This window comes from Diadema antillarum, unplaced genomic scaffold (genome assembly GCF_040938485.1).
Source record: "Diadema antillarum isolate AM-2024a unplaced genomic scaffold, OU_Dant_1.0 seq00000069_RagTag, whole genome shotgun sequence".
In the NCBI taxonomy this organism is placed as follows: domain Eukaryota; kingdom Metazoa; phylum Echinodermata; class Echinoidea; order Diadematoida; family Diadematidae; genus Diadema; species Diadema antillarum.
Genome location: NW_027271168.1, coordinates 3218909 through 3244368, shown reverse-complemented (window position 1 = coordinate 3244368; position 25460 = coordinate 3218909). Strand labels below are relative to the sequence as shown.

General features: G+C 39.1%; 1 protein-coding gene across 1 annotated transcript; it reads left to right on the top strand.

The window, feature by feature from the left end:
- The first annotated feature begins 344 nt into the window (after positions 1-344).
- On the top strand, positions 345-23608 carry LOC139725952 (programmed cell death 6-interacting protein-like). The gene is made up of 15 exons (XM_071637035.1): positions 345-550; positions 1413-1467; positions 2446-2515; positions 3220-3347; positions 4108-4261; positions 5935-6161; positions 6979-7201; positions 7616-7739; positions 8320-8497; positions 9139-9360; positions 10567-10726; positions 11651-11799; positions 12263-12397; positions 13602-13767; positions 22031-23608. Exons 1-15 carry the CDS (start codon positions 345-347, stop codon positions 22498-22500), a joined length of 2667 nt encoding a protein of 888 aa, XP_071493136.1. The 3' UTR covers positions 22501-23608.
- Positions 23609-25460: the final 1852 nt, after the last annotated feature.

The following is a 25460-nucleotide window of genomic DNA, read 5'->3' as shown; positions in this document are numbered from 1 at the left end:
CGAGTGTCATTATATTCTCAAACACGTTCACAAATGTCATTCGTATTATAAGGTGGGACGTTTGTCTGTTTGGCCCTGTTTTGTTTCCAGTATGCACTGAGTAAATCCCGCGTGATGGCCTAAATGACGTCATATTCCACAAACGCTCCTGTCATAATAACAACGGCCATCAAAGATATTGCAGTAGCTCTGTTGGTAGTCTAGCGAGGGCTGAATTACACGTAGAGTTCCGGTGATAGCGCATGTAATGCCGCGGATGTCGATGCTGATACAGTAGTAAACCAAATCCAAACCACAGAACTTTTAACACGTACGTATGACGGCTGAACGGAAGAGACTACAAAATGGCGACGTTCTTGGCAGTTCCGCTGAAGAATAGTTCTGAAGTGGAGCTTCAGAGACCACTTCAGAATTTTATTAAAAACACATATTCTGATCTACCCGAAGGAGAAGACTTTTCTCAACAACTGAAAGAATTTTCAAAGCAGAGGACCAACACAGTATGCAGAAAACTGGACAAACATGCCAATTCTATCGACCTACTGGGAAAGTAAGTAATCGTGTAGTCCCATATGCTGTATAATATGTTGTAAATAAATAACGTTACACCATCACCACTCCCATTTTCATTTTGATTTTTGCGTTGCAGTTAGCTAGTGTATTAGACCCTTCTCAGTCCGGAGTAATATTTAGCTGGCAACATCTAAAGTTGGAAATGTATCCTTTGAAGAAGAAAGACAGGAATCTGGGGGGTTCTTGGTGAAGTTTATCCCTGTCGCTGTCTGTCCCTGCCGGCTGCCGCCCTGGCCCTAGCGCCCTGACCTGATCGTATTTAATGCATGCTGCATCTACCGCTACCCACCCCCTTATTGGCCCCAGTACTTCAGTAGGGTTCTATCAAGTAGAGTACCTACGACACGTGCGTGCAGAACCATGTTGCAAAGGTTGGTCTAGAGAGCTTGATTTAAACCTTGTGTCGCCCTCAAAAGTGTTCGTCAGAAACACAAATAGCTACAAAATGAAACTAGACAATCTACTTGTACATTTTCAAGAGAGGGAGCTGTATATCTTTTTTGGATGATAGAGTATAAGTTATGCATGTACAGGTAAAAAAAAAAAAAAAGCCAGCACCAGACCAAGGTTCGACCTCCCATGCCAAAATTCGACCACGCAAAGGCATATGTTTTACATGTAGCTGGCAATTGAATCCTGGTGGATGGTGTTATGGTCGGCTTGCTTTTGGTGCTTCCCATTTACAACATTGGGATAGTAGTAGGTTAAAACAAGGAGGTCTTGGACTCTTAGTCTGATATAATTGATCTATATTTGTAGAGCTATTTAATATGATTAACCAATTGATATTCATCCCATGTTTACCCTATTAAGTGATCAGTCTTTGCTTTTTTATGCAGGTACTATGACCAGCTTGTGGCTATCGATGGGAAGCTACCCATCATGGAAGGACAGGTAATACATTGCATTCTATCTTTGAAAAGCTGCCTGACTGTACAAATACATGTTCCAGAATTTGAAGAGACATCCCCCAAAGATACCATCCCTCTGCACAAATAAAAGAATAACCTCACTTCAAATATTTGGACCTAATTTGACATTTTCTTTTCGTTATGAGCAACACAATGTGGGTACCAAGGTGGCCATTAAATCTGCTGCCAAGTATTGATAGATTGTTTGTTTGTTTGTTTTAAGTTAGAGATTTCAGAGTAAAACTAATGATATTTCAACAATGTTGACATGTGATAGGTCATTAAGATAATCATATCTTTAGCCAAAGAAGGTGAGGTAAGTAGATTATGGAACATGTGTATCTCTTTTGCTTGGTTATGCATCTTCTAACATTTTAAATTTGCGATTGACGAGTTATCTCCACTTCTGTGGTTTAACCTGCAAAGCTATGAGAGATGCATATTCTGCTAAAAGAAAAAGAGAGAGAGAGATTACATTATCACAAGCACATGCATGTATTTCATATGAATGACTTCTTCATATTAAAAGAAAAACACACAAATAATCCCCAAACAAGCAGTGAATACATGTATATGCTTTAAAGATTGCTTCATTGACATTGCACTATTCTCAGGCAAAATTTCATGCAAAAGAAGATTACTAGTAATCAACTGCGATAAAAGAATGATGTCTTGTAAAGGGTCTTTTGTACTTCATTGTGGCATAATGTGTAACAACATCAACACATTTTTACAACTGGACACCATGCAAGACAAAGATACTTCTATGTAAATCTTCTCTTGAGGATAAATGCATGTCAGTGGTTGCTCAGCCCCATAGATCGTTCTTTGTTCAATGTTCTTTATGTATGAGACTGATAAACGCAAAGTGCTGATTGCCATACAAGACTTTTGTTCCATTAAGATTGACATATTTTCATTGATAGCTAATATTTTTGTCCTCTTTTTTTGTCTCCATTAGATTGCAGTTAACTTTGGCTGGCAAGATGCTTTTGACAAAGGTTCTTTCCTTGGAGGAGCAAGGAAACAAAGTAAGAGAAAATGAAGGTCAAATAAAAAAATTATGTAATCTTTGATCTTAATCATTTGCTTTGTGAAGTAATGCCTTTCCAATATCCAAAAACAGTTGTGCCTCATTAAAACTAACAGTATTTTGACATAAAAGCAAAATGCACAAGATGAAATTAGCTTATATTTATATAACACTTAATCAGATTTTTGTCTTCAAGTTTGAAGTCCCTATGAGATCTCTGAATGAGTGTTTGTGAAATGGTGCAAAAAGCCTAACAACAACCCCAACTCATGGATGGAGTTTAGATCCAGATGTTCAACTGATTACTAGCTGATTGTGTGTGTATGTGGAGGGGGTGGGGTGTTAACTTTGATCTGTTAAGTTTGATCTGGGACTGAAAGCAGTGATATCATTCCAGTATAAATGTGTATCTACTGAAATTGTAGAAGTAAACACTTGATTGTAATTTAGGGAATAGGCCCCAAATGGATTCCCTCAGGTGCTATGTATTTTCTTTTCTCTATCATCTGTTCCCTTGAAACTGTTAAGTGTAATATAATACCTCTTATAGGTGAGTTTATGTATTTTGTAGCATGTGGAAAAATTAACATGAATTAAACTGAATCTATCTTAGAATTGATAGCAATGGTAGATGTAGAGAGACATTCTTTCCCAAGCTGTCACACGTTATTATTCTGCATTTATTTCTTCCACTTTTCGCAGCTGCTCCCTCTGCTGCTTTTGAGAAGGTTTGCGTCGTCTTCAACATTGCCGCCATGAACAGCCAGGTCGGTGCCCTCCAGAGCTCAGATGACGATGACGGCCTCAAAAATGCAGCGAAGCAATTTCAGGTGAGAAAGAGTCTTTCAAACTAAGAATACAGTAGTATTTTATCTCTTTGTGCAGGAGTGTTTCATTGTTATACCACATGGGGGCTTTGAGTTTGACTATCTTAAAGGCAAAATGTAGCTCTCCTGTGTCTGCAGAGACTTTCAATTTTTGCTGTAAATTGGACAAATATGTGTAAGAAATGTTTGAAATAATGATGTGATATCAGTTGGGTAATGATAAAAACGAGAAATACTTGCCCAAAAAGGTAGGGGGATGGAATTGCAATCTGAGAACCTATTCAATCATGGTTGCTACATTGTAATGTTTTGTAATTGTTGGGAAATACAATTGCTAGGGCAGGATCAATCATCATGTTACGTTCTTCCTACCAGGGGAGGATTCTTCAGGAATAAAAGTTGCGTACTAGTACTACTACCGTCCTACAATAGAAATTATTTTGCACTTTTGATCTCTAAATATTCCAAAACAAATCATTTCCTTGGCAAAGTGCTTCAGCCAGACAAGTTTCTTGGCAGACTCTTTTGATATATTACAAGCAAACTCTAAATGGTGGAAAATGAAGCTTGAGCCCTCCTGAGAACTATGTTTTGCCTTTAACTTACTGCCAGTTTTGTTTTTGTTTTTGTTTTTGTTTTTGTTTGTGTATTCAGACCTTCACCTTACTGTGTATTTTGCTCAAAAGAAGAAGATGAAAAAGAGAGAAAAAATAGAACTCAAAGGCTGTATATGACTCAAGTCTTCATTTCTTGTACTTTCCAGGCTGCAGCTGGTCTCTTCAGCTACGTGAAGAGCAATGTGTACTCAGCTGTGCAGCAGATCCGAACATACGACATGCAGCCTGACTGCCTGGGAGCTCTGAGCGCCCTCATGTTGGCCCAGGCCCAGGAGAGTTTCCTTAGGAAAGCCAGACAAGGTGGGTGAGGTTGATCCTGGCTGAGGTTGAAGGTGGATTTAAGTTTGATGTGTGCAGTTAGCACTGCAGCACGGTACATGGGGCTGCATGGCAGCGCAGTTGATGTTGTGGCTAATATGTGATGCAATGTGTAATGTTGTGTGTTGTGATGAGGTGTAGTGTGGTGTGGTGTAGTGTGGTATGGTGTGTGGTGTGGTGTGGTGTAGTGTAGTGTGGTGTGGTGTGTTGTGTGTGGTGTGGTGTGGTGAGGTGTGGTGTAGTGTGGTGTGTTGTGGTGTGTGGCATGGCGTGGCGTGACGAGATGTGATGTCATGTCGTGTCGTGTCGTGTCATGTCATGTCATGTGATCAATGTGATGTGATGTGATGTGCAATTATATTATTTGATATAGCAGGGCTGCACAGTAGGTACCCAGTTTTTCCATGTTTTACTGGTCCATTCCTGAAAAAGTTACTGTTCCACAGTGATTTTTACAGTTTAGGGACCATCGGACCAGTGCCATTGTGCAGAGTTGGATATACAGTGTACTCCCGTTATAACGAAATGCTCGGGACCGGCAGTTTTCTTTCGTTATAACGAAATTTTGTTATAACCAAACAAATACAATAACGAAAACAAGGAAGCCACGCATATATCATATTCTGTTTGTTGAATACTCGTCATATACTGGAAAGCTATGTGAACAATAAAACATATAGTAAATTCAATTTCAGATTATTGTATAACAATAACGCAAGTTCCCCTTGGAAACTGTGCGTGACACACCAAGCGAACACACAGTGATGTGACGCGTTCGCCCATGCAGAGACGCTATAAATGCTTGTTCCGCTGCGTATTTTCGAAAGCAAATCGCATTTCGTTGTAACAGAGCACATTTCTTTTGTTTTTCTTTGTCAGTGGTGCTCGGAAAAGACTTCGTTAACGAAAATTTTGCTATAACCGTGTTCGTTATAAGCGAATTTTGTACCATAGACTTTAATGGCGATAATTTTGGGACCAGACGTTTTACTTCGTTATGACGAAATTTCGTTATAACCGTGTTTGTTGTAACGGGAGTGCACTGTAGTATGATATGATGTTTGTTGAATATCATTAGTATTTTTCAGAGCATTGGTAAACTGTGGTGGTATGATCTAGTAAATAGATAATAAAATACATTGTTACCTCGACAAAATACTCTCAAGAAGTTATTCTTTCTCACCCACTTTGTAGATAGGGCCATTAATTTAATGTTTACAAGAAGTTGTTTAAAGCAGTAGAATTCACATTCTGATAAAAGGGCTCACATATAAATGTGTCACAGCCATAACTATCAAAAGGATTTAGTTCCACGACTGCCCTGTCCCCAAAAACTGTAATGCATTCAACACTGAATCAAAACTGCTGGAGTTTGGGACCAAGAAGCTGCAAATATTTTGTGAATTCTTATTTGTACATTGATGACGTGGAAAGGTTGATGAACATGTTGTCTTTCCTGACCATTGCACCAGGAGATGGGTAAACAGTCTACATTGCAGTATGTTTACATATCTGGTTGAGAATCAAAAGGGCATAAACTCCCAAACCTTTGGAGAGGGCAGGTGCTTACAGTGTACGGTATATGTCCTTTGGGTTGTTAACTGGCAGTATGATGCAGACTCATGCATGAACTTACTTCTTTCTACCACTGACAGACAAAATGAAGGACGCTGTGGTGTCCAAAGTGGCCATGTCCGCCAGCGAGTTCTACGCCGACGCTGCCAAGCAGATGGCGGTGGCCCACGTGAAGGAGGTGTTGCCCAAGGAGTGGATCCCAACGGTCCTGGGCAAACAGTACTACATGCACGCCATCTCAGAGTACCACCAGGCAATGGTGTGCAAAGGTGCCAAGTCGTATGGTCCGGAGATCGCCAGACTGCAGGTAGGTGTGACTCTGGAGTGTTATCCTCCAGAGCTTGCATTAAGTTAGAATTGCTTAATGTTGTAAAAGTTATTTTTTACATTCATGCAGGTAGGATGAATGTTTTTAATTCTGTATAATTGAGACATTTAAATAGTGCTCCATATAACAAGCAAAGATAGGCCTATCTGCTTGCTTTCATTTTTACACCAGTTTTTGGTCGCACAAATGCACAAATATTTCCACATCACCAAAATGTCCTCTTTTACAATATACAAAATGGCATGGAAATTGAAGACAATATGACAACTCTGAGACTGTATGGACAGGACAGCCTTTGTTTTGGCTTGTAGTACAGTGGTCAGTGTAGAGTGTGGGATGGCCCACTAATGAAAAAACTTAGAAGATTTGTGAGTGAGAGATGAGAGAGGTCATGGGTCAAGAGCAGGAGATTAGAAAAAGAAGATTAGTTTCATGTTCAGACCCTTTTTATACTACACCTGTAGAGCGAGGTAGAAGGTCATGGTTCATGAGCAAGAGGTCAAAACAAGAAGGGTAGATTTAGGTTCATACCCTTTTTATACCACACTCTAGGGCAGGAGGTCAGAACAAGAAGAGTAGTTTAACATGAACAGACTTTTTTACACCTGCTTACATCACAATTTGTCAGGTCAGAGGGTAGGATAATCTCACCTTAAGTGGTCATTGTAATTATTGTAAAGTAAATGACGACCACTGTTTAATTTTCTTTTTCCTTTTCTATACTAGAATATGCTGGTGTTTACAATGTCATTGCATTTCTTTGCTGTCTTTTACACTCACCCCTCCCTCCTCCCAGCATGCCAGTGACCTGTTGAAGGAGGTTGAGAGGAAAGGTGGACAGACGATCGATGTCAAGGACTTCGCCAAGCGCATCGCTCAAGAACTCGTGGCGGTTAAGAAGGACAATGACTTCATCTACCATGATGTCGTCCCAAGCCTGGAGAAACTCCCGAAGACAGGCACAGCCCCGATCGCCAAGCTCACAGAGTTATCCTTACCCATGTCATCAGGATCTGTTGGTTAGATTTTTCTTTCCTGTTTACAGGTGCTAGCATCTTGTCAATTTGATTGTACAAGTTTCCAGGGCTCATCTTTGGTTTTGTTCCAATTCTTTATATTTTGCTGATGGTTGTGCTATACTTTACTTGTTTCAGAGAATTTAATTCATGTATTTGATTATCCAATTTTGTTCATTTGCTGTTGTATTGTTGAGCTTACATTAGAACATGTTAACACCCTTCCGTGTGAATCTAGCACAGTATCTATTAAATGATTTGTGCATGTAAAAGAATAGAAAATGTAGCATAAATGTATTGAGTTACCAAAGTTTCGACAAGGAAGACGAATAAAATCATCAAATATTCTGTGTAGAATTTGAGAGATGGAAGTTTTTGGGGTTCTAAATGGAGAGACTTTATTCATATCCTGTCCAGATCTGTTTGAGAGGTTAGTTCCTCTAAGTGTCCACAATGCTGCAGTTGCTTACGACAACCGCAAAGCGGAGATCGTCAACAGAGAAGTGGGCAAGCTACGAGAGGCGACACAACTGATGAACAGGTGAGATGTAGTATAAACTCATGTAGCCACTCGTGAAAATTGAGCCACTTTTAGTCCACAAAACATTAGATTTCAATTTCTTTACCCTGTAAATATTTTCCAAGTTGCTCCATAATGATGTGATCTGTGATCAAAAAGCTGAGGTGTACATTTGACATGTACGACATCAGCTTTTGTATTAAAAGTGTATTCTTCAGTCAGTATCCTGAGAGGAGTCTTGCAATCTTTATGGAGTGAATGAATAAAGAAAGGATCTTGATTCAGGATGATGTGTATTTTTGTGGTCTAAAATGAAGTCTCAGGCCGTATTTCGAAACCTTCTACAATACTTTCAGTCCACTGTGTTCCTGTAATCAATGATCATTATACGCCAGGGAGTAAAACATATTCGCCCATGAATTTTCAAGGAAAGAGCAATGTACAACTTGTAGCTGTATCCAAACCGTAACCTGTCAATCGTGAAGATGTAGCAAGTGATTTTTGTTGTTGTTGTTCTTTTGTTGTCACCAAATTATCAAACTCACCAGAGGGTGATGGGTAGAATTTAAGTGTTTGCGCTTCTGTTTTTCCCGTTTATCAGTGTGTTGGCATCGCTGAATTTGCCGGCATCAATCGAAGATCTGAAAGGAGACAGCGTGCCGCAGTCTGTCCTGGAGAAATCTCAGGCGATTAAGGACAAGGGAGGCCTACAGAGCATCGACCAGCTCTTCAACGAGCTTCCGGATCTACTCACAAGAAATAGAGAGATCCTCGATGAGGTGAGATGTCTTTTCTTCTCATTCAGGTGGCGATGAGACCAGAGACCACTTTGGTGGTTTGAGAGCAGAATTCTGTTGGGGATACATTGTTTTTAGGAAGCACATGCATTTTTTTTTTTCAGATAGAGGACAAATTAGAATTTAAATGTGTGGTGTGAGAGTAGATTTGTATTTGATATCTAGTCTTTAATTGAATATATACCTGTTAAAGAACTTTATCTGTTCAGACGTGCCTGCTTAAAAGCATATGAGGCCAACAATGGTGTTGAGATTTGTTGGACTATCCTCCAAAACATCACACTGGGGAAGCAAGTGAAATGAATCTGGCACTTGCCTGTGAATGGTGTTTGGCTGTTATCCAATTGCCTATTGGGGTAACTGGAGAAAATATGTTTCTTAAAGGGGGATTCTGGCTCAGTTAATAGTTTAGTATGTTTGAGAAAGAGCAAAACTTTGAAGATAAAAAGGTAGGAAAATTTGTGCATGAAAATTAGGGACATTGTGAAATTATGAAGTTTAGCTGATTTTGCATATACACTGTATATATTAAAGAGTTCTTGAACACTTGAACTCTAACACCAGATAATTGTGCCAATACCATTCTGATGGTCATTATGATGATAACGTTGTTTTGTGCCCAGGCGGTGCGACAAATGGATGAGGAGAAGGATTCTGATAATCAGATGAGAGAACGCTTCAAGGAGAAGTGGAGCAGGGTGCCTTCTGACCAGCTGACCACCTCGCTGCGGACGGAGGCCGGCAAGTACCGCACTATCCTCAACAACGCCATCCAAGCTGACCACATCGTGAAGGAAAAGTACAGCCAGAATCGGCCGTTCATTATCATCCTCTCAAAGAGTGAGGTAGGCCTTGGTTTAGATTCATTTCTCTCATTTCATTCATTTGTTTTCATTTCCAACAAAAATGCATGCATGTACAGTAAAAAGCATTTGCATGATACAAACTTGCACAAAACCAATACAACATTGTAACAAAGGAAAAGACCGTGAAAAGAAAATCAATTTTATGCTGTGACCTTAACGACTGTACCCAAACAAAGTTGTTTGAAAGTGAGGGTGATTGGTGATCTACATACAAAGTCGAGAGAAATCTATGTAACGCCCGTGTTTCTTTGCAAACGCGACAGCTACACTGTAACAGCGCACTTGCTCTTATAATGTATAGTCGTAGCCTGCTGGTGGGTAAGGGGATGCAGGGGGCATTCACTCAACAAAAAAAGGGAGAAGGGGGAGCTGATGCAAGAACAGGTCCCTAACCTTGTGAGATATGACACCTGTAGGGAGCAGGGGAAGAACATATCTGGCTTGATCAAAACAGTTCTGCAAAGTGAAGAACTTGTGCTGACCCACGCCAGATGAGGTTCATTCACCTCTCAGGTATAAGAAAGGGGTTTGTTTACCAAACAAATGCCAGGTGCTAAGGTGGTCGCCTGGTGGCCTTTTCATCGGAAAACAAAAGAGTTTACCAAGGAGGGAACTTGAACTCAGACTAGAGCAACTGTATGTTCTCCAACATACCCGTGTTACATCTAGGAATGCTTTAAGAGGTATTTTTTGTGTGATACTGTCAAATCTTTATAAGCTGACGTGGTGTAAGTCAACAGCATACCTGAGTCAACTCTTCCCAAAAGTGTTTCTTTGTTCCATAGTGCAAAAACATAAGAATAAACTTAAGTATGATGTAAGAGCTAGACATGTTGATACTTCAATGACAATAGGTTGACTAAGAAGATAAACCTTGATGGAAAAACAGGACAGTTAGTTTATAAGGTAACTTTTGGATTTAGCCTGAACCCACTTGACTTCGCCTCATAGTTTAAGCATTCCGTAGTTACCTCATGCACATAATTCCTACTGACACACTCACACCCATGCATCATTTGTATATTGAAAGTATGATTAACAGTATCCCATATTTCTTGTTATTTTCTGTTTTTGATGGTTTTGATTGCAAATATATCAAATTGGCGCAAATAGAGTTAACTCGTTTTGCTATCAAACTCTTCAAATGTAAAATAGCATATATAATGTATCCACTTCCTGTTACAGGGAGAGATAGCTGCCGATCTCCCCTCAGCGAGTGGGGCTTCAGCCCTCCAGGGAACTCCTGTGGTACAGGAGCTTCGTCAGCTCATGAAGGATGTGGATGAGATTAAAACTGTGCGGGAAGTCCTGGAAAATGAGATCAAGAGTGCCACAGTTGACATCAGTAAGTTTACTTCTTGTATATATATTTGCCAATGAATCACAAACTATGTTCTTGGTGCATGTAGAACAGTTCTGCAACAGAAATTCTGACAGCATTTGCTCCCAGTTTACACATTTTATTCACACTTTCCTTGTTCCTTTCACTTCAGTTACCCCTACCCATGAAAAAATAAGTATCAATCTAGTGTTACTTTGTAGTGATCACATACATGTAAGCTTCGTTTAATGAGTAAAATTGATGGTTAAAATCGAACAGCATTCACAAGGGTTTTGCGTACATCAAAAATACTTTTGAAAACGATTGCTCTTGAGGTTTACTTCGTTTCCCAGAGCAAAATATTCACATCTCTATGAAATGGAGTTAATATGATTAATTATTCTAACTGTTTGATTTTAAATTAACATATGATATTACTTAGACTCCTCTTTGGAGTGTTGTAGAAAGGTTAAACTGGCTTTGGTAATGTCAGGCTCACATGATCCCTGTTACCAATAATTCCTGGACAAAATATTGGCTCCCTAGTAGGGTATTAAGCCATTGAAGACTAGTCCTGAGTATACTCAGGCAAATGTCTACGGGAAACGTGAGTTACTTTAAATGTGGATATTTTCGCGCACATAATTTTTCACTCTTGGTCAGGTAAGATGAATTTTGCATGTTTTAATTCAGTGGAATCGGGAAATTAACTACTGGAACATATGGCATCCAAACATATTCGCGTTCGCATGCTTTTATTTTTCATGTTGCTTCTGGTTGCGGGAAATGCGGGAAAATTTCCACTTTTGCGGTATAGCAATATCAGCATGTCCTTGAATAACAGGTTAAGTGACATTTTGCAGCTCCACTGCTCTGTTTAATTGTAAGCAAAGGGGACCATACCCACAGTGAAGTGTGAATGACCATTTCTTTGTTTCCCCCTCTCAGGGCCCAAATTTATGCAAGCCCTGGCAGCCGACGGTGCAATCAATGAGGAATCAATCTCCAACACCAGCCTAGACCAGCTGTATGGCGCCCTCATACAGCAGGTGCAGGAGAGTCTGCGTCGCCAAGAGACAGTACTGAATAATGTGCAGGTCAGCGCTCTGTCATATTTTCAGTCATAGTCTCCTCCCCAGGTGTTTTACTGAATTTCATGTGTCAGAATAGTGCATGGAGTTGTTAGAATGAGGCAAATATATTGCTTTCCTGTGTCATGGATACTAATGTGTTCAATCAATATCCTATTTTGTTCATACTGTTATGCGGACACTTTGTTGAATTTTATCTTGTTGTATCGAAAGCAGAATGCAGAAATAAAACTGAACTGAACTGAACTGAATTGTAAAGACAAGAGTGGGTTGGTAAGTCACTGCATGTAGCTCAGCAAAAATATTTCACAGAAAAAGAAGCCATTACTACAAATTTTGACCTGTTATCACATAAATTCTTACTATGGCAGTCAATTTGTTTGTGCAAAGTGTTATCATTTTTTTATATTGAACTGTCACAATATTACACAGTTTCTTCACATATTGTGATCATGTGCTGTAACGACAGGATGCCAACACCAGGTTTTGTTCAGCCAAGGAGACGAAGGCGGGCGGCCAGGAGCGTGAGGAGATGCTGCGTAACTTAGCAACAGCCTTTGACAGCTACATGGAGCTGACTTCCAACTTACAGGAGGGAACAAAGGTAGGGTCTTTCAAAAATTTCAAAAATTAGAGGCAACATTGTGAAACATATAACTTTTGTAGGGATACAAAGTAGGTGCTGATGCTGCCATCAGCTTATTTAGCTCTTTATGTGCCATGGTGTAAACCCTCTGTGCGCTACATTATTCTGAGATTCAAGCAATGTAGTCATGCTTCGGGGAAACATTCTGCTTTTCAAATCTAGTAACTTCTCTAGATTTCTGTTAAGCTGGACATGTAGTCGGCAAAGTTGTAGAGAAAATGCTAGGCTTTGCTTTAGTAGATTGTATGACATATCTATGATTGTCTTTCTTTGAAATGACCAGTTACTACATTACTGTAAAGGTGTGACTTTTGCACCAAAGCAGTGACAGAAACTGAGAATAACACAGGCAAATCCAGTAGTGAACATCGCTTGCTAGTCAATCACCACATAAAATGGAAGCTTTATGTGAGAGGAACGGAATGGCGAGAAATGCTTTCATTGAAGTGTGGCATTTGGCGATTTATCTACCGGTTTGGGCAGATTTGTGCGTTTGAGCAGAATATGCGAAGTTGGCACGCCGTCGACTGAGTCAGGCTTGCAAACGTGGCACATAAAGAGTTAACAGGCAGTTGATCTAGCAATGTGTTGTACAAACCTATTCTTGGCAAAAAGAGATAGTTGAATATTTGTCATGGTATGTTTGTTCCTACACAATTATTTACATCAGGAGATTAATATTGAGAATTTTCTAATTCTGTGCTCCATATCATGTACAATGTGTTGTCGTATGATATTTTGGACTCAGGATTTCATTGTGATTGTCAGTTGTTATGATATGTGACATGCTTATGAAAAGAATCTGTGTTAATAGCTGATAATGTTCCATCAAGTAAAGGAATTATAAATGTAACATTTGCTATGGCATCCACAAAATCACTATTTAAAGAAGGCAGAATATCATATCTTGGTGCTAGAATGACTTTTGAAACCACTTTTAAGCCACTAGAATAAGTCCTCGTGTTTATGTTATATTCTTCGTGTGCATGTGTAATGTATAATGTATGATGTATGACGTAATCATTTCGAGCTTTCTTTTCCTACCCTACTTTGTGGTGCTTTTCAAAAACCAGACTCTAAATATCCCTAAGTGCCCTGTGTATAATGGAGATGACAAAGGTGATGTTAATAATGTGTATTCTTCTTTGCTTCTGTTTCTCAGTTCTACAATGACCTGACCCAGATTCTGGTCAAGTTCCAGAGCAAGGTCGTTGACCTGTGCTTTGCCCGTAAGACGGAGAAGGAGGAGCTACTCCGTGACCTGACCCAGTCCCTTGCCAACCAGCCCTCTGTGCCCCCACCAGCTGCACCCAGCCACCACAATGCAGGTGAGAGATTAACCCGTTGAAGACTGGTCCCGAATATACTAGGACAGGTGTCTATGGGAAACGTGTGTTATAACAAAATCACCTTGTCCTCAACAGGTTAATGATAATAACATTGCATTTGTCAGACACAATTCTCAGACACGCATAATACCATGAGATAGTCTGTATGCGCGTATACGGAAACAAAATCATACCGAAATTTCAAATGTTCGTATAACGGGAACATAATCAACAATTATAAAAAATATAAATTTTTAGCTCAAATTTAAATGTATCGAAATCTGTAATGTGTTTAATGTTTAGGGTAGATCGTTCCATGATAGTGCCATTTTTCAAAAGTGCTATCAGCAAATATCTTGGATTTCACACTAATTTCAGGGAAGAGATTTCTTGACTTTGAAAGTAGATTACTCCTGGGCCGATATGGCTTGATGAGTTCACTGAGTTAGGCAGGTGCATTTCCATGAAAATATTTTAATACAAGTGTAAGAACCTTACACTTGATACAAGAGAGTACTGGCAACCAGTGGAGACTATGCAAGATAGGAGTAATGTGTGCAGATACTGATAGGCTAAAGACTTTTTGTGGGACCAGCTTGCTAGTCCCACCTGTTTACATACTTTGAATTGCAGTCAGTGTGGATACAGTGACTTCTGTTACGATTGCTAGCTGAATTGATTATAAACTAGGCTAATCATCAGCATGTCTGATGTTGCTGTTTGATGAACTACCTATCTGAGATAAGTGAAATTTATTGCTTTCTCTTTTTGCACTCACTGGTATTACCACTGCTCCTTCTGCAGGGTCTGCTACCATCATCTCTCAGCCACTATTTATCTATTTATTTATTAATTATTCCTTTCCCACGGTAGCCCCTTCAGTGGTTTATACTCTGTTATTCTTGGGAGCCCTGCAACAGAATAACAAAGTACAACAATTAATTAAAAATACAGGAAGTAGCAATTCAATGACATATCCTGTTGTACATCACAAAATTTGAATGTCAATGCTGTGTGCAAAATGCAAAATTAGTCTTTGATGATAATAATACACAAATTCACATTATTTGAGATAGGATGATACCTAGTACACAACATAGGGATATCAAAATGACCCAGTTCTACCCCACCTCCGCTTCAGCGTAAACGCGCAAAAGGCCAAATGCGAGGCCAAAATTGGCCACGCATTTGGCCTCGCTCTGGAGGTGGTTTCGGCCGCGGCCGAGCCGCGGCCGAGCCCGGCCTTTTCTCAGTTTAAACGCAAACTGGGCCAAATGCGCGGCCAATTTTAGTCTGGCTTCCAAACCCTCTGCCTGTATCTTTCGCTATTCAGGACATTAGCCCCCTCAACGTCGAAAACTTGTATAGTTTAAGGTGGTTTTCTCTTGCAAAGGATTTTTTCCTTCGGCAAAGGCCCTTGCCCGAACGGCGACTTCGTCGCCACAGAATTCAGTTGACAAAGGGTCTGAAAACCAGACAATACCAAATTGCCTTTGTTTACAAGCAGAGCGCCTCTACGACAAAATATTGAAAGGTTTGAATTAAAAGCGCGGCCGAGCCCAGCAGTGTAAACGGACAAAATTGCGAGGCTTGGCCACGCAATTGAGGCCGGGCTGTTAACGGGATCTAGATCTACTACTACCACCACTACTTTTACTATTACTATTACTACCAACTGCTTCTACTACCACTGCTACCCCTACCAAATTACTTGTATTACCACTTGACCAATGTCACTGCTACCAATACTATCATGTCTGTTGTATGTGACCCGCCACAACAAAAGGATCCGAAAGTCGCTGACGGCGAAGCTGAGAAAATCAAGTTTGATGTCAGATTATCAAAATCAGTCAAAACCATCGAATTTCTGTTTTTGGCATAATTTGGTAGTGTAATGTTTTGTCTATCATCTGCTGAAATTTCGGGGCTAAATGATCAGAGGAAAGGCAAGAAATTAGCATTTTTCTGGGCCGCGATTTTCCGACTTTTAACGGAACAGAAACGTGTCTAAAGATTTGGATTTAGGGCTGCAGATAGACTCTACCCCTAGCAATGAGGGAGTGATCTGGTTAGTGCGTGGCATCCTGGTTTATTGGTTGTGCATAGAGCGCTGGTGCTAAGCTTGAATGAACATTGCAGAGGTTGCTACGAGCATACCTTCTATTGTCAATAGGTGAAACATTTCTTGCTACCCCTTGAACATGATTGCGTCGGAAAGATAACTTTGAAGGTTTTCTCGAAACACTAATTTCTTTAAGACCACGCTCGACGTACTCTCATAAAATCATCAACATCTCCACAACTGAGTACTTTTATGAGTCATATCTTATATGAAATTTAAGTGGAAGAGTAAGGGAATAATGTCATTCAATTTTCAGAAAATCAACCGACTTTCGGATCCTTTTGTTGTAGTGGGTCACATATCATTACCACTCCTGCTGCCAGAATTCCTGCCACTTCACACCACCACCACCACCACTGTTGATACCACTCCTACCACCTACATGTATTTATGCAGTAGTAATGTGCAATTACACAGTATATCAATCTTCTTTATCTGCTCTTTTCTAGGTTCCAATTTTTGTCTGTGTGATGTGGTTCTGAAGAGTTTAATGGTGTAGATGTCTCGCGTGTAAATGACTGCCCTCCCCTATTTTACGACAATGCGTTTTGATTCCCTCCTGTAGGCTCTTTGCAGATAAATTTGTCTGAAATATATTATTCTTTTGGTTTGTTTGTTTGTTTGTTTGCTTTATCTGTATGAAATACTATTTCATAAATCAAAAATACCTATTGAAATGTATGAAGTGTTGATTTTTTTTTTTTTCGTCAAGACAGTAGTGCAAGTTTTTAGAACAAGTTAGGAAATGCATCAGTTTGATTTGATTATTTGCATAGCTGTCTTTGCCATTAGATGTCATCCAGTGCTCCATTGTCACAGAAAAGTACAGTATGAGCTGAAATTTCTGTGGTGGTTTTATTTTTGCAAATTTTGCATATCGCCTTTGAACCACAAAAATAATAACCCACGAATATAAAAACATGGCAAAACAAGAATGTGCAAAAACATATCCTCTAAAAAATAAATTCGTTAATAAAGCCATGTACAGTACTTCAAATGCAGAACACATTGCTTTTTACATACAGGAATCACTGAAGTAAAAGCATTAATGCTTGTATTTCAATTTGTTACTTATTTTTATTATTTTGTTAAAGGTGTAGTAGCAACCTCTCGCAACCGCAAAATTAACAACAAGCGAAAATGTCTGATACAACATTGTATGTAGTAATTCGCAAAAATTTCAGCTCGTACAGTAACCCATCAAAGTCTGCTCTTACCACTGGAGACTTTCATAGCAATCCATACCATGTTTGCTTCTAGTAATCCAGAGTGTTTTCGAGATATATGTCTGACTTGTCTTGGGACTGATTCATCCAGCCTTTGCACTTGTTTCTTTCTGTGCTTCATTTCAGTTCTGTTGATCTGTATAGTTTGTCTTTGTAGCTTCTACCTTCATTGTCTGTACGTGAAACAGTCATGACAACATTCTGCATGCGATAGTGTTATTTCATTCATGTCTTCATACACAAATGACTGTCAGTATGTTACATCATTGTCCAATGCAAGATGTTCCTGCAAGTGCTGTACGAATATTCGTAACATGAGCAGGGCAAAACCCCTGTAGTATCTAGAGTAACTTCTCTGCAGTGATAGATCACTCTCATCATATTATATTGCATTATTGCACAGGTTAAATATTTCATAGTCAGAAGTTCAGATATCACTGCTAGTCCAGCCTAGGAAGATTCATGGTGGATTCTTACTAAATTTCAAATTTGTCAGCCTGGAATAAAATGTTTTGGCATCAAACAAGGATAAAATTTTAAGTGACAGGTATTTTTGACACTTTATGAGAGCATACTAACCCACTGTTAATGATTCATTTCAAATGGTGTCATTTTTATGTCATTGTAGTTGGTAATGTTTGATATTACTGAGATGACGAGTGTCATAGTTTTGTCGTCTGTTGTGATGCACTCACTGCATGACACAGAATTTTAGTCTTTGGAGACAAATGATACAGAATTTTAGCTGCATGACACAGAATTTTAGTCTTTGGAGACACATGATAAGGTGGAAAATACTCATTGTGATTTGATGTATTGATCAGATTATTGTCCTATAGTCCTAGGTAACACAGGGCAACAACTTGTTCTTCTGGTTTGGTTTTGAGTTTCTTATTCGGAGATCTTCAGCAGTTACATTTCCTTTTGAATTTAATCACCAGATGTCTATTTCTGTTCATTACATGTATGTATGCAAGCATACAATGTATGTTTACAGGTCTAAAATTACAGCATCAGCAGCATAAGTGAACCACATTTCAGTAGCAGGGAGGTAACTCTTCTATTTCAAATGTTGCCCCAAATCCAGGAAAACAAAGATTATCTTAAGCAATGTTTATGTGTTTCAATCAAGCAGTGTATTTGTAGGATACTACGCAAGTACGTCATATTGTGTTCTGTATCATTATACCAGGGCATTTCAAATGCTGAAGTAATGATGATAAAACAAAACAAAACAAAACAAAAAATAGTAATTTGTAGCAATCACATATTATGATATCATTTTGCATTTTTATCCATCATGCTGCTTTCTGTTCAGGTAAATAATGGCTGGATAGAATAAACAGAAGTTAAAATGTCTAAATAAGGTAGGATGTGGACTCTACACTTCTCTGCATCTCGCTTATTACTCCCTCATTGTCCTGATTCACGCCGTACAATATCACTAACTCACTTTCATTCCTATTTCTAACACATTATCGGGTAAGGGGTGCCAACTTTTCGTTGACAAGGCAAATGCCAACAAATAATTAGAATTCTAATAACTCCAGCTTTGCCAAATATATATTTTGTTTTGTTTTGTTATGTGTTGTTCTGTTGCTTTTTACTTTCCACCACACTCTACTTTCATATTGAGGTAAAGAAGTGTTATGTGTAAGACTTGTCTGTCTTCAAACAAAGTTGATTTAGTCCTGAAAAGATAAAGCTGTAAATTGTCTGTAAAGAATTACAGAGGTTACTATTTCCATTATTTGCATTTATATTTGCTGGTAGCTTTGTGCTTTTTGAGCATCTGTTTTGTTTGTTCTGTTTTATCTAGCAGACCAAAGCAAGGCCACATTGTAGTGAGATTTACCTCTTCTGCTTCATCAATGATTTGTAACAAGGTGCAGATACATTAGCAGTGCATGGGAAAACCTTTTCATGACCTTTTCAAAAACTTTTTCAAAAACCTTTTCATGATATGATTTGGGCTCATTGCAGAGGCGGATCCAGGAATTCTGTAAAGAGGGGAGCGCCTTTATGAAATTAAAGGGGGAGCGCACAAACCCCACCCCCAATTTTTTTTTTTTTTTTGCTTTTTATATCTTATTTCTTTTGTTTTAGCAGAAAATAAAGGGGAGTGCGTGCCCAGTGCACCCCTGCCTGGATCTGCCACTGCACTGGGGATGGTATGTCTTCTTAACTGGAGGAGCCAGAATAGTATTAAACAAATCTAGCAGATAATTATGCTTGGCAGACAGATAATCAGTAGAAAGACAACAAGAATGACAAGGAGAAAATACAATGTAGGTGTACAGTACCTACATGTAGGCTCCATTACAGACTTATCAGTGATAAGCTCAAATCCATTTGTAAACCTACTTATGACTATCTCCAGTCAACACTGTTTACACTGAATTCTTTACTAGGGTGTTTGAATCCATGCTGACACTTATCATCTAGATTTCCAGTCAGAATTTAGAGTGGGATAAGAAGTTAACTCTGTGATTCCCTGGCCCACAAAACATTTTAACAACTTTTATTGTCCGTTTTAAAGACATTACCTCCTCCTCATTTCTTCTTTTTGTAATTGTTTATTTGCATTTTGCATGGAGTTACAGCTATAAATTTTGCAATTCACTGAGAAAAAAAAATGACATGAGCTTTTCTGATACCTTTTTACAGTTCCTTTCAGTTGTAGGAAATCTGGGCCTTACGAGTTCATTATAAAGGCAAATCTTACTCCCTTTGTCAGCCTATGGTGGCAGAAGAATGGAAGTGTAGAGGTTATGCATATTGTTTAATAGGGTGCCAAATTTTTAAATGCTAGGCTTATTTCAAGTGGTAAGGCACCAACAAGTCAGATTTGTGGAGGTGCACACTACAAGATACACTAATGATGTGCATTCGCAGCCCAAATAGCAACTGACCAACTAACATGCGCTACGTACAGCTGTATAAGGGGTGTTCCAACTGCCATTACAATACCCATGAGTATCTTTGTTGATGAGTATGTAGTATCTCACAGGGTATTTGCTTTGTAACTTGTTCTCATCTGCATGTCCCTGGTATTATGTAGTTATTTGATTTTCGCTGTAGCTCCATGGTTAGTCCCAGGGACACGATATGTATTATGTGGTATGGCATATATTCTGCATGTATGTGTCTATTGCTGATGATATAAATACTGGTATCAGTCCTCATAATCTGTTTCAATGTGCCACTATTTTTTTTTTTGTATGCCTCCACAATAAAGAGTGATGAAAGTGACTTGATTTTGGTGCTACATTGTACACCCATCCATCCATGCTCCTCAGATACTGTTAACGTGATTAAGAAAACCTCTTTGATAGATTTTCATAACACCTGGGCCAGGTATTCAACATTAGGTAAACATTTTGTTATGAAGCTTAAAAAAAAAAAAAAAAAAAAAAAAAAAAAAAAAAAAAAAAAAAAAAAAAATTCCTTGTGGTCAAAGGTGGTGGATCATTGACCTTTGGCTGAAAATGCCATAACTTCAGTAATACGTAGCCAATTGTTTTCATGACATGACAGGTCAAATATTGCAATATTGCTATATAGTAACTGAAAATGTCATTCACCAGCCATTGCTTCTGCTGGGAATGTCAATGGTGATGTCATCTGGCAAGAAGGCAGGGGAGATGTGCATTAACAGTGAGATGTCTTCAGATACAGGGCTGAAAAGGATCAAAGGTTTACTAAATTTAGGCACAAATGTCATTTTCTGGCAATAATTTGTGCACAGAAATTCCAAAGATTTGGCATGATGGATAATGGAATTGAGAAATAATTCCTTTGTACAAACAAAGGTGGGGTGGTATGGTCAATTCTCAAGGTCAGTGGTCAAGGTCAGTGTACTTCTAACAATATATGGCGATTGCTTGAGAAAGTGGAGGCATTCTGGGCCCCGTTTCATAAAACTTGTCATTAGTGACAAATTGTCATAGTTGTTATAAGCTACTGAAATCCTTGCATCTGATTGGCTAAGAGAAAATTTGTCATAGAAATGTGGCATTTGTCACTGATAACAAGTTTTATGAAATGGGACCCTGGTCAACACCATGCTGCAGTCAAAGTGCTGTAGTTTTGTTAATTATGTCAATCTGCAACATTGTACATTGTACATGTACATGTAGCTCTATGAAACAACTTTTCTGGTAAATTGTTTATCTCTTTTAACTGCTTTTCCAAACCTAATTTCTCTTTTGTATTAAATTCTGTAATTACTGCAAGACTGTAAGCTTGTCTATAAATCAAATACTTTCTTCTCAAATTTGTTTTCAAGTGTGGCATGTTGGAGGTGCAAATGCTCCAAATTCTCTGTTTAGCATAGTAGACAGCAAGCCTCACAATATTTCCTGTTGTTTGAAGTCTTGCAAGTCAAAGCTGTAGGTTCAGCTGCAGAACTTCAATGTGAATGTGTCATTATGGAACCTGCTTGTTCCAGAATTCTGAAGTTTATGAAATCTGTGTACTATCCTGTGAATTTTTTATATCTCATTCAACAGGATTAACCTGTTGGCACAGTTTTGCATCTGTAATGAGAATGTCATAAGAAATTCAACCAGCTAAGTCATCAGGAAGAGGAGATTTCTTTCATAGTACTTTATGCTATCATCATTTGGGCTGCTAATTTTGTTGTCAGCCTAGCAGAAAGGCCCAAGTAAGAAATTTTGCCCAAACATCAAATTTTGGTTTGTGACATACATGTAATTCAACAGAGTTTTGAAAGCTCATTCATGTGATTCATGTGATGTACACATTATATTTTGTGATTTTTCAAGCTCACAAGCCTTAGCGCCCTTCTGCTTGGCAGGAGACAATTTACAGTTTCTTACTGCAGGTGGTTTCTTGAGCACATGTTAAGCTTATTTCTTTTTTTAAATCCTCTTGTTCTTCCATCCTTATGCAGGGAAAGTCCCTCCTGAGAGACCACCTCCGCCCAAGACCACCCAGCCTACACCGACTCCACCCGTACCAGCACCACGCTCCACCCCACAGCCAGCACCCAGGTCTCAAGCTCCGCCCGCTGCTGCACCTCAGGCCCCACCCCCTGCAGCCGCCGCCTCCGCCCCTCCCCCACAACCTGCGCCCGGCGGTTACGGCCAGCACCCTCCAGCCAACCCCTATTACCAACCCATGCCCTCCTACGCCCCCTCCTATGGCGCCCCCACACCAATGCCTGCACCGTATGGGCAGTATGGCCAGCAGTACCCAACTCAACCTCCCTATGGACAGCAAATGGGGTATGGATACCAACAGGCCCCCCAGGGTTACCCCACCCAACCTCCCCCGCAGCAAGCCTACCCCACACAAGGGTATCCAGCACAGCCGTACGGCCAGCCAGGGTATAACCCTTATGGGCAGCAGCCTCCGCACTAATTGTCTTTCTCTGCATAATTATTTTTTATTTTGACATCGTCTGGACACCAAATAGTGGAAATGAGAAATCCATAAGGAAAGCATAGTTCAGACATTTCTTCACCCCATTAATTCCACTTATTCATTTTGGCAGCGAATCCTCTCTGCTTTGAGTCAGAATTTACATGCGATTTGTTTTATATTGGAGTCAAGCTCTTAAAGGTAGGGGATACCTTTTACAGACCTCCCAAAATGCAGCAAAACATTAAATATGAACCTCAGGGGACTTGCTTAGGCCACTGCTTAGAAATTTGAAAGTCAACAGTTATCTAAAATTTGAATAATGCACAAAACTCAACTACTCAGTAGTTCTGTGTGTCAGCCACACTTAAGCCTTTTTGTTGCATTCTTCTGTATTTGTGATCTATAGACACAAATCTAAAAGTACAAGAGCTGATGTAATAACATATAGAGTGTGTGATAAGAATGTATATAGAAATGTTTGTAAGTGTTGATGAACTTTCTTCACAAAATATACATGATGGACACACATGCAGTACATGGGTCTGCAAAGGTAGCCTAGTAATGTACTGGAATTTACGGTGAGCCCCGAAAACAATTCAATTCAAAATCTAACCGTCAAAAAAATGTACTAAATGTTACCTTCCACTTTCAATACTATATGGGAGTTTCTAAAATGATATTCTCTTCAACATATACTCAGTACCACTGTATTTATACAACTCTTCATTTAAGGCAAGCAAATGGGATTCCCTACCTTTAAAGCAACATTTTTTGATCTAGCTCTACTACACGAGAAATGAATAAACTCAGATTATCAAAGCTGGAAATGCTGGATTATGGTCAAGTATCAGATGCTATAATAAACAGAGCAGACCTATGTAGAGATAGAAATGAGATAAATTGTGCACAGAAAAAAATGCATGTGGCATATAAATTGTATATTAAAAGAGTAGATAACAACGGAGCTAGACAGAGCCTGTGGTTCATCCAAGGAAAAGCTAAATGTACAAATGCTCCTCTCACAAATGATTGATGATAGACACCAAGCCTGATGTCATTATTGGTCCTGTGCTGTTTTGCTAAGGACTGTTTTTGGCGGAGTTTTTTTTTTTCTTTTTGCAATGTGACAGAGTGGATATTGAAACTGTAACAGCTTCAGAATTATACTTGTGGTAAGATAGGATGTGAGGAGTCATTGGTAGTGTCCGCCTACCTTGCTTTCATTACCTGAACTTGATTATTATCTAATCTGCACATCTGTATTAGGGGTACTATTTTGCAATATAGCCCCCCAAAATTTGTATATGGGAAGTCGGGTGCATCCTGGAAGTATACTGACCGCTCTTTACAGCTGTGTATAGGAGTAGGAGTTATTACTCTCTCAAAGACTTATTTGTTTGCTGTCCAGCTGATTTTGCATATGCATGGTTACAATGTGCATCATCTTCTTGTCGTTTAATGATCATCATTACACATTCCAAATGAGCATAATTTCACTCTTGATTATAGCAAGATAGGGTAATGGCTCTTGCTGAGTCAGATTAAAGTGGTACGCTGTACACAGAGACCAGAGAAAATAGATGATGTGCATTTTTAGCTGAAGTGCGATATGATGAGTGTCACTTCAAGTGATTTGCAATGTGTGCACCGTTATGACTCAGAGTAATTATACAAGTATGATATCTATGTTCTATATATGTGCTTGTATTGAAAGACTAGAAATCCGTCAAACTAGCATTAATACATTCGTTGTGAGACAATGACTGAGCTAATTTGAAGGACTGCAAGTGTTGGACGTAACATCTTTTCTTTTGTTTTTCTTTGTAATTATTATCTTGCAATAATTGAATATGCAGATGTGCTTAGTTGGCGTGCTGTATGTATGCCATTAACACCACCAGTTTGAATATCTCCTATCAAGTAGATAACATTGAGGAATGAGAATATTACTTACACTTCCACTGGAAGAGATGAGAAGACTGTAGTGTAGATTACTGAAATCAAGTTGTTCATTGTTTAGGCTAGTACTATAATGTGTATCATATAAATGCATTGTCGAGAATCGTTTGCCCCAGACACATTATAATTGTGCAAAGTCAAGGATATATTTGTTACTGTTTAGAAGTTTGTGTGTGTGAAAGGTTCGAAGTTGAATATAATGTTGAATATGTCATTAGGTTCGATATCAAAACTAGGCTGGTAGAATGAGGAAGACCAGGGCCCTATTTCATATAAGATGCTTGGACAGTAGGTCTTGCTGGAATAGCAACTTCTTGTAAGAACAGCCAATCAGGAAGCTTAATTCTTGTTGTTACCATGGTATTTGTCACTCGAGCAAGAGTTGTTGTCATGACAACATTTTTTTAATGAAATGTGGCCCAGGTTGTGCAACTTCTTGGCATATTCCTGTTTTTACGTTGGTGAAGACTATTTTTTCATACCTGATCAGAAGATATTTTGTCCATATGCTCTTTATCATGCAAGCATGGTGAGTACGGTGAACTTTAGCACTGCGTCAATTGCTGTGGGATGACGTGGATCCAAAAGGGATATTGAACCTAGAACCTGATGGTTGCATGTGACCCATTGCCTATAACAGACTTGTAGGAGCAACTAACACGGCAACAAGCTGAAATCCTGAAAGTTGATTGGATTGAGCTATGGTAGTTGAAGCATTGCTTAGGCTTGTAGCTTGGAGTCTTGTTTACGGTGGTGTTTTGGTTAGTAAACCACAGCGACATTTTTCACACATCAAGTTGTCACCTTCTTATGATGCTGTGAACCTTTTCTTCTATGTATCTCCAATGTGCCTACAATAATTGTAATTAAAGCATACTATGATCTCATGTGTATATCATGACTTTAATTGAAACAGAAAAAAAAACTGAAGTTCATGTTATAAATGTGTAACAAAGATATGACTTGATTGAAATGCATTTGTGCATAAATGTATGTTG

Bases quoted from the DNA above. Each gene is read 5' to 3' on its own strand.
- LOC139725952 (XM_071637035.1), top strand. From the start codon at position 345: ATGGCGACGTTCTTGGCAGTTCCGCTGAAGAATAGTTCTGAAGTGGAG. The intron at 6,162-6,978 runs GTAGGTGTGACT...CCCTCCTCCCAG, and splicing joins CGGAGATCGCCAGACTGCAG to CATGCCAGTGACCTGTTGAA. The intron at 8,498-9,138 runs GTGAGATGTCTT...TTTTGTGCCCAG, and splicing joins ATAGAGAGATCCTCGATGAG to GCGGTGCGACAAATGGATGA.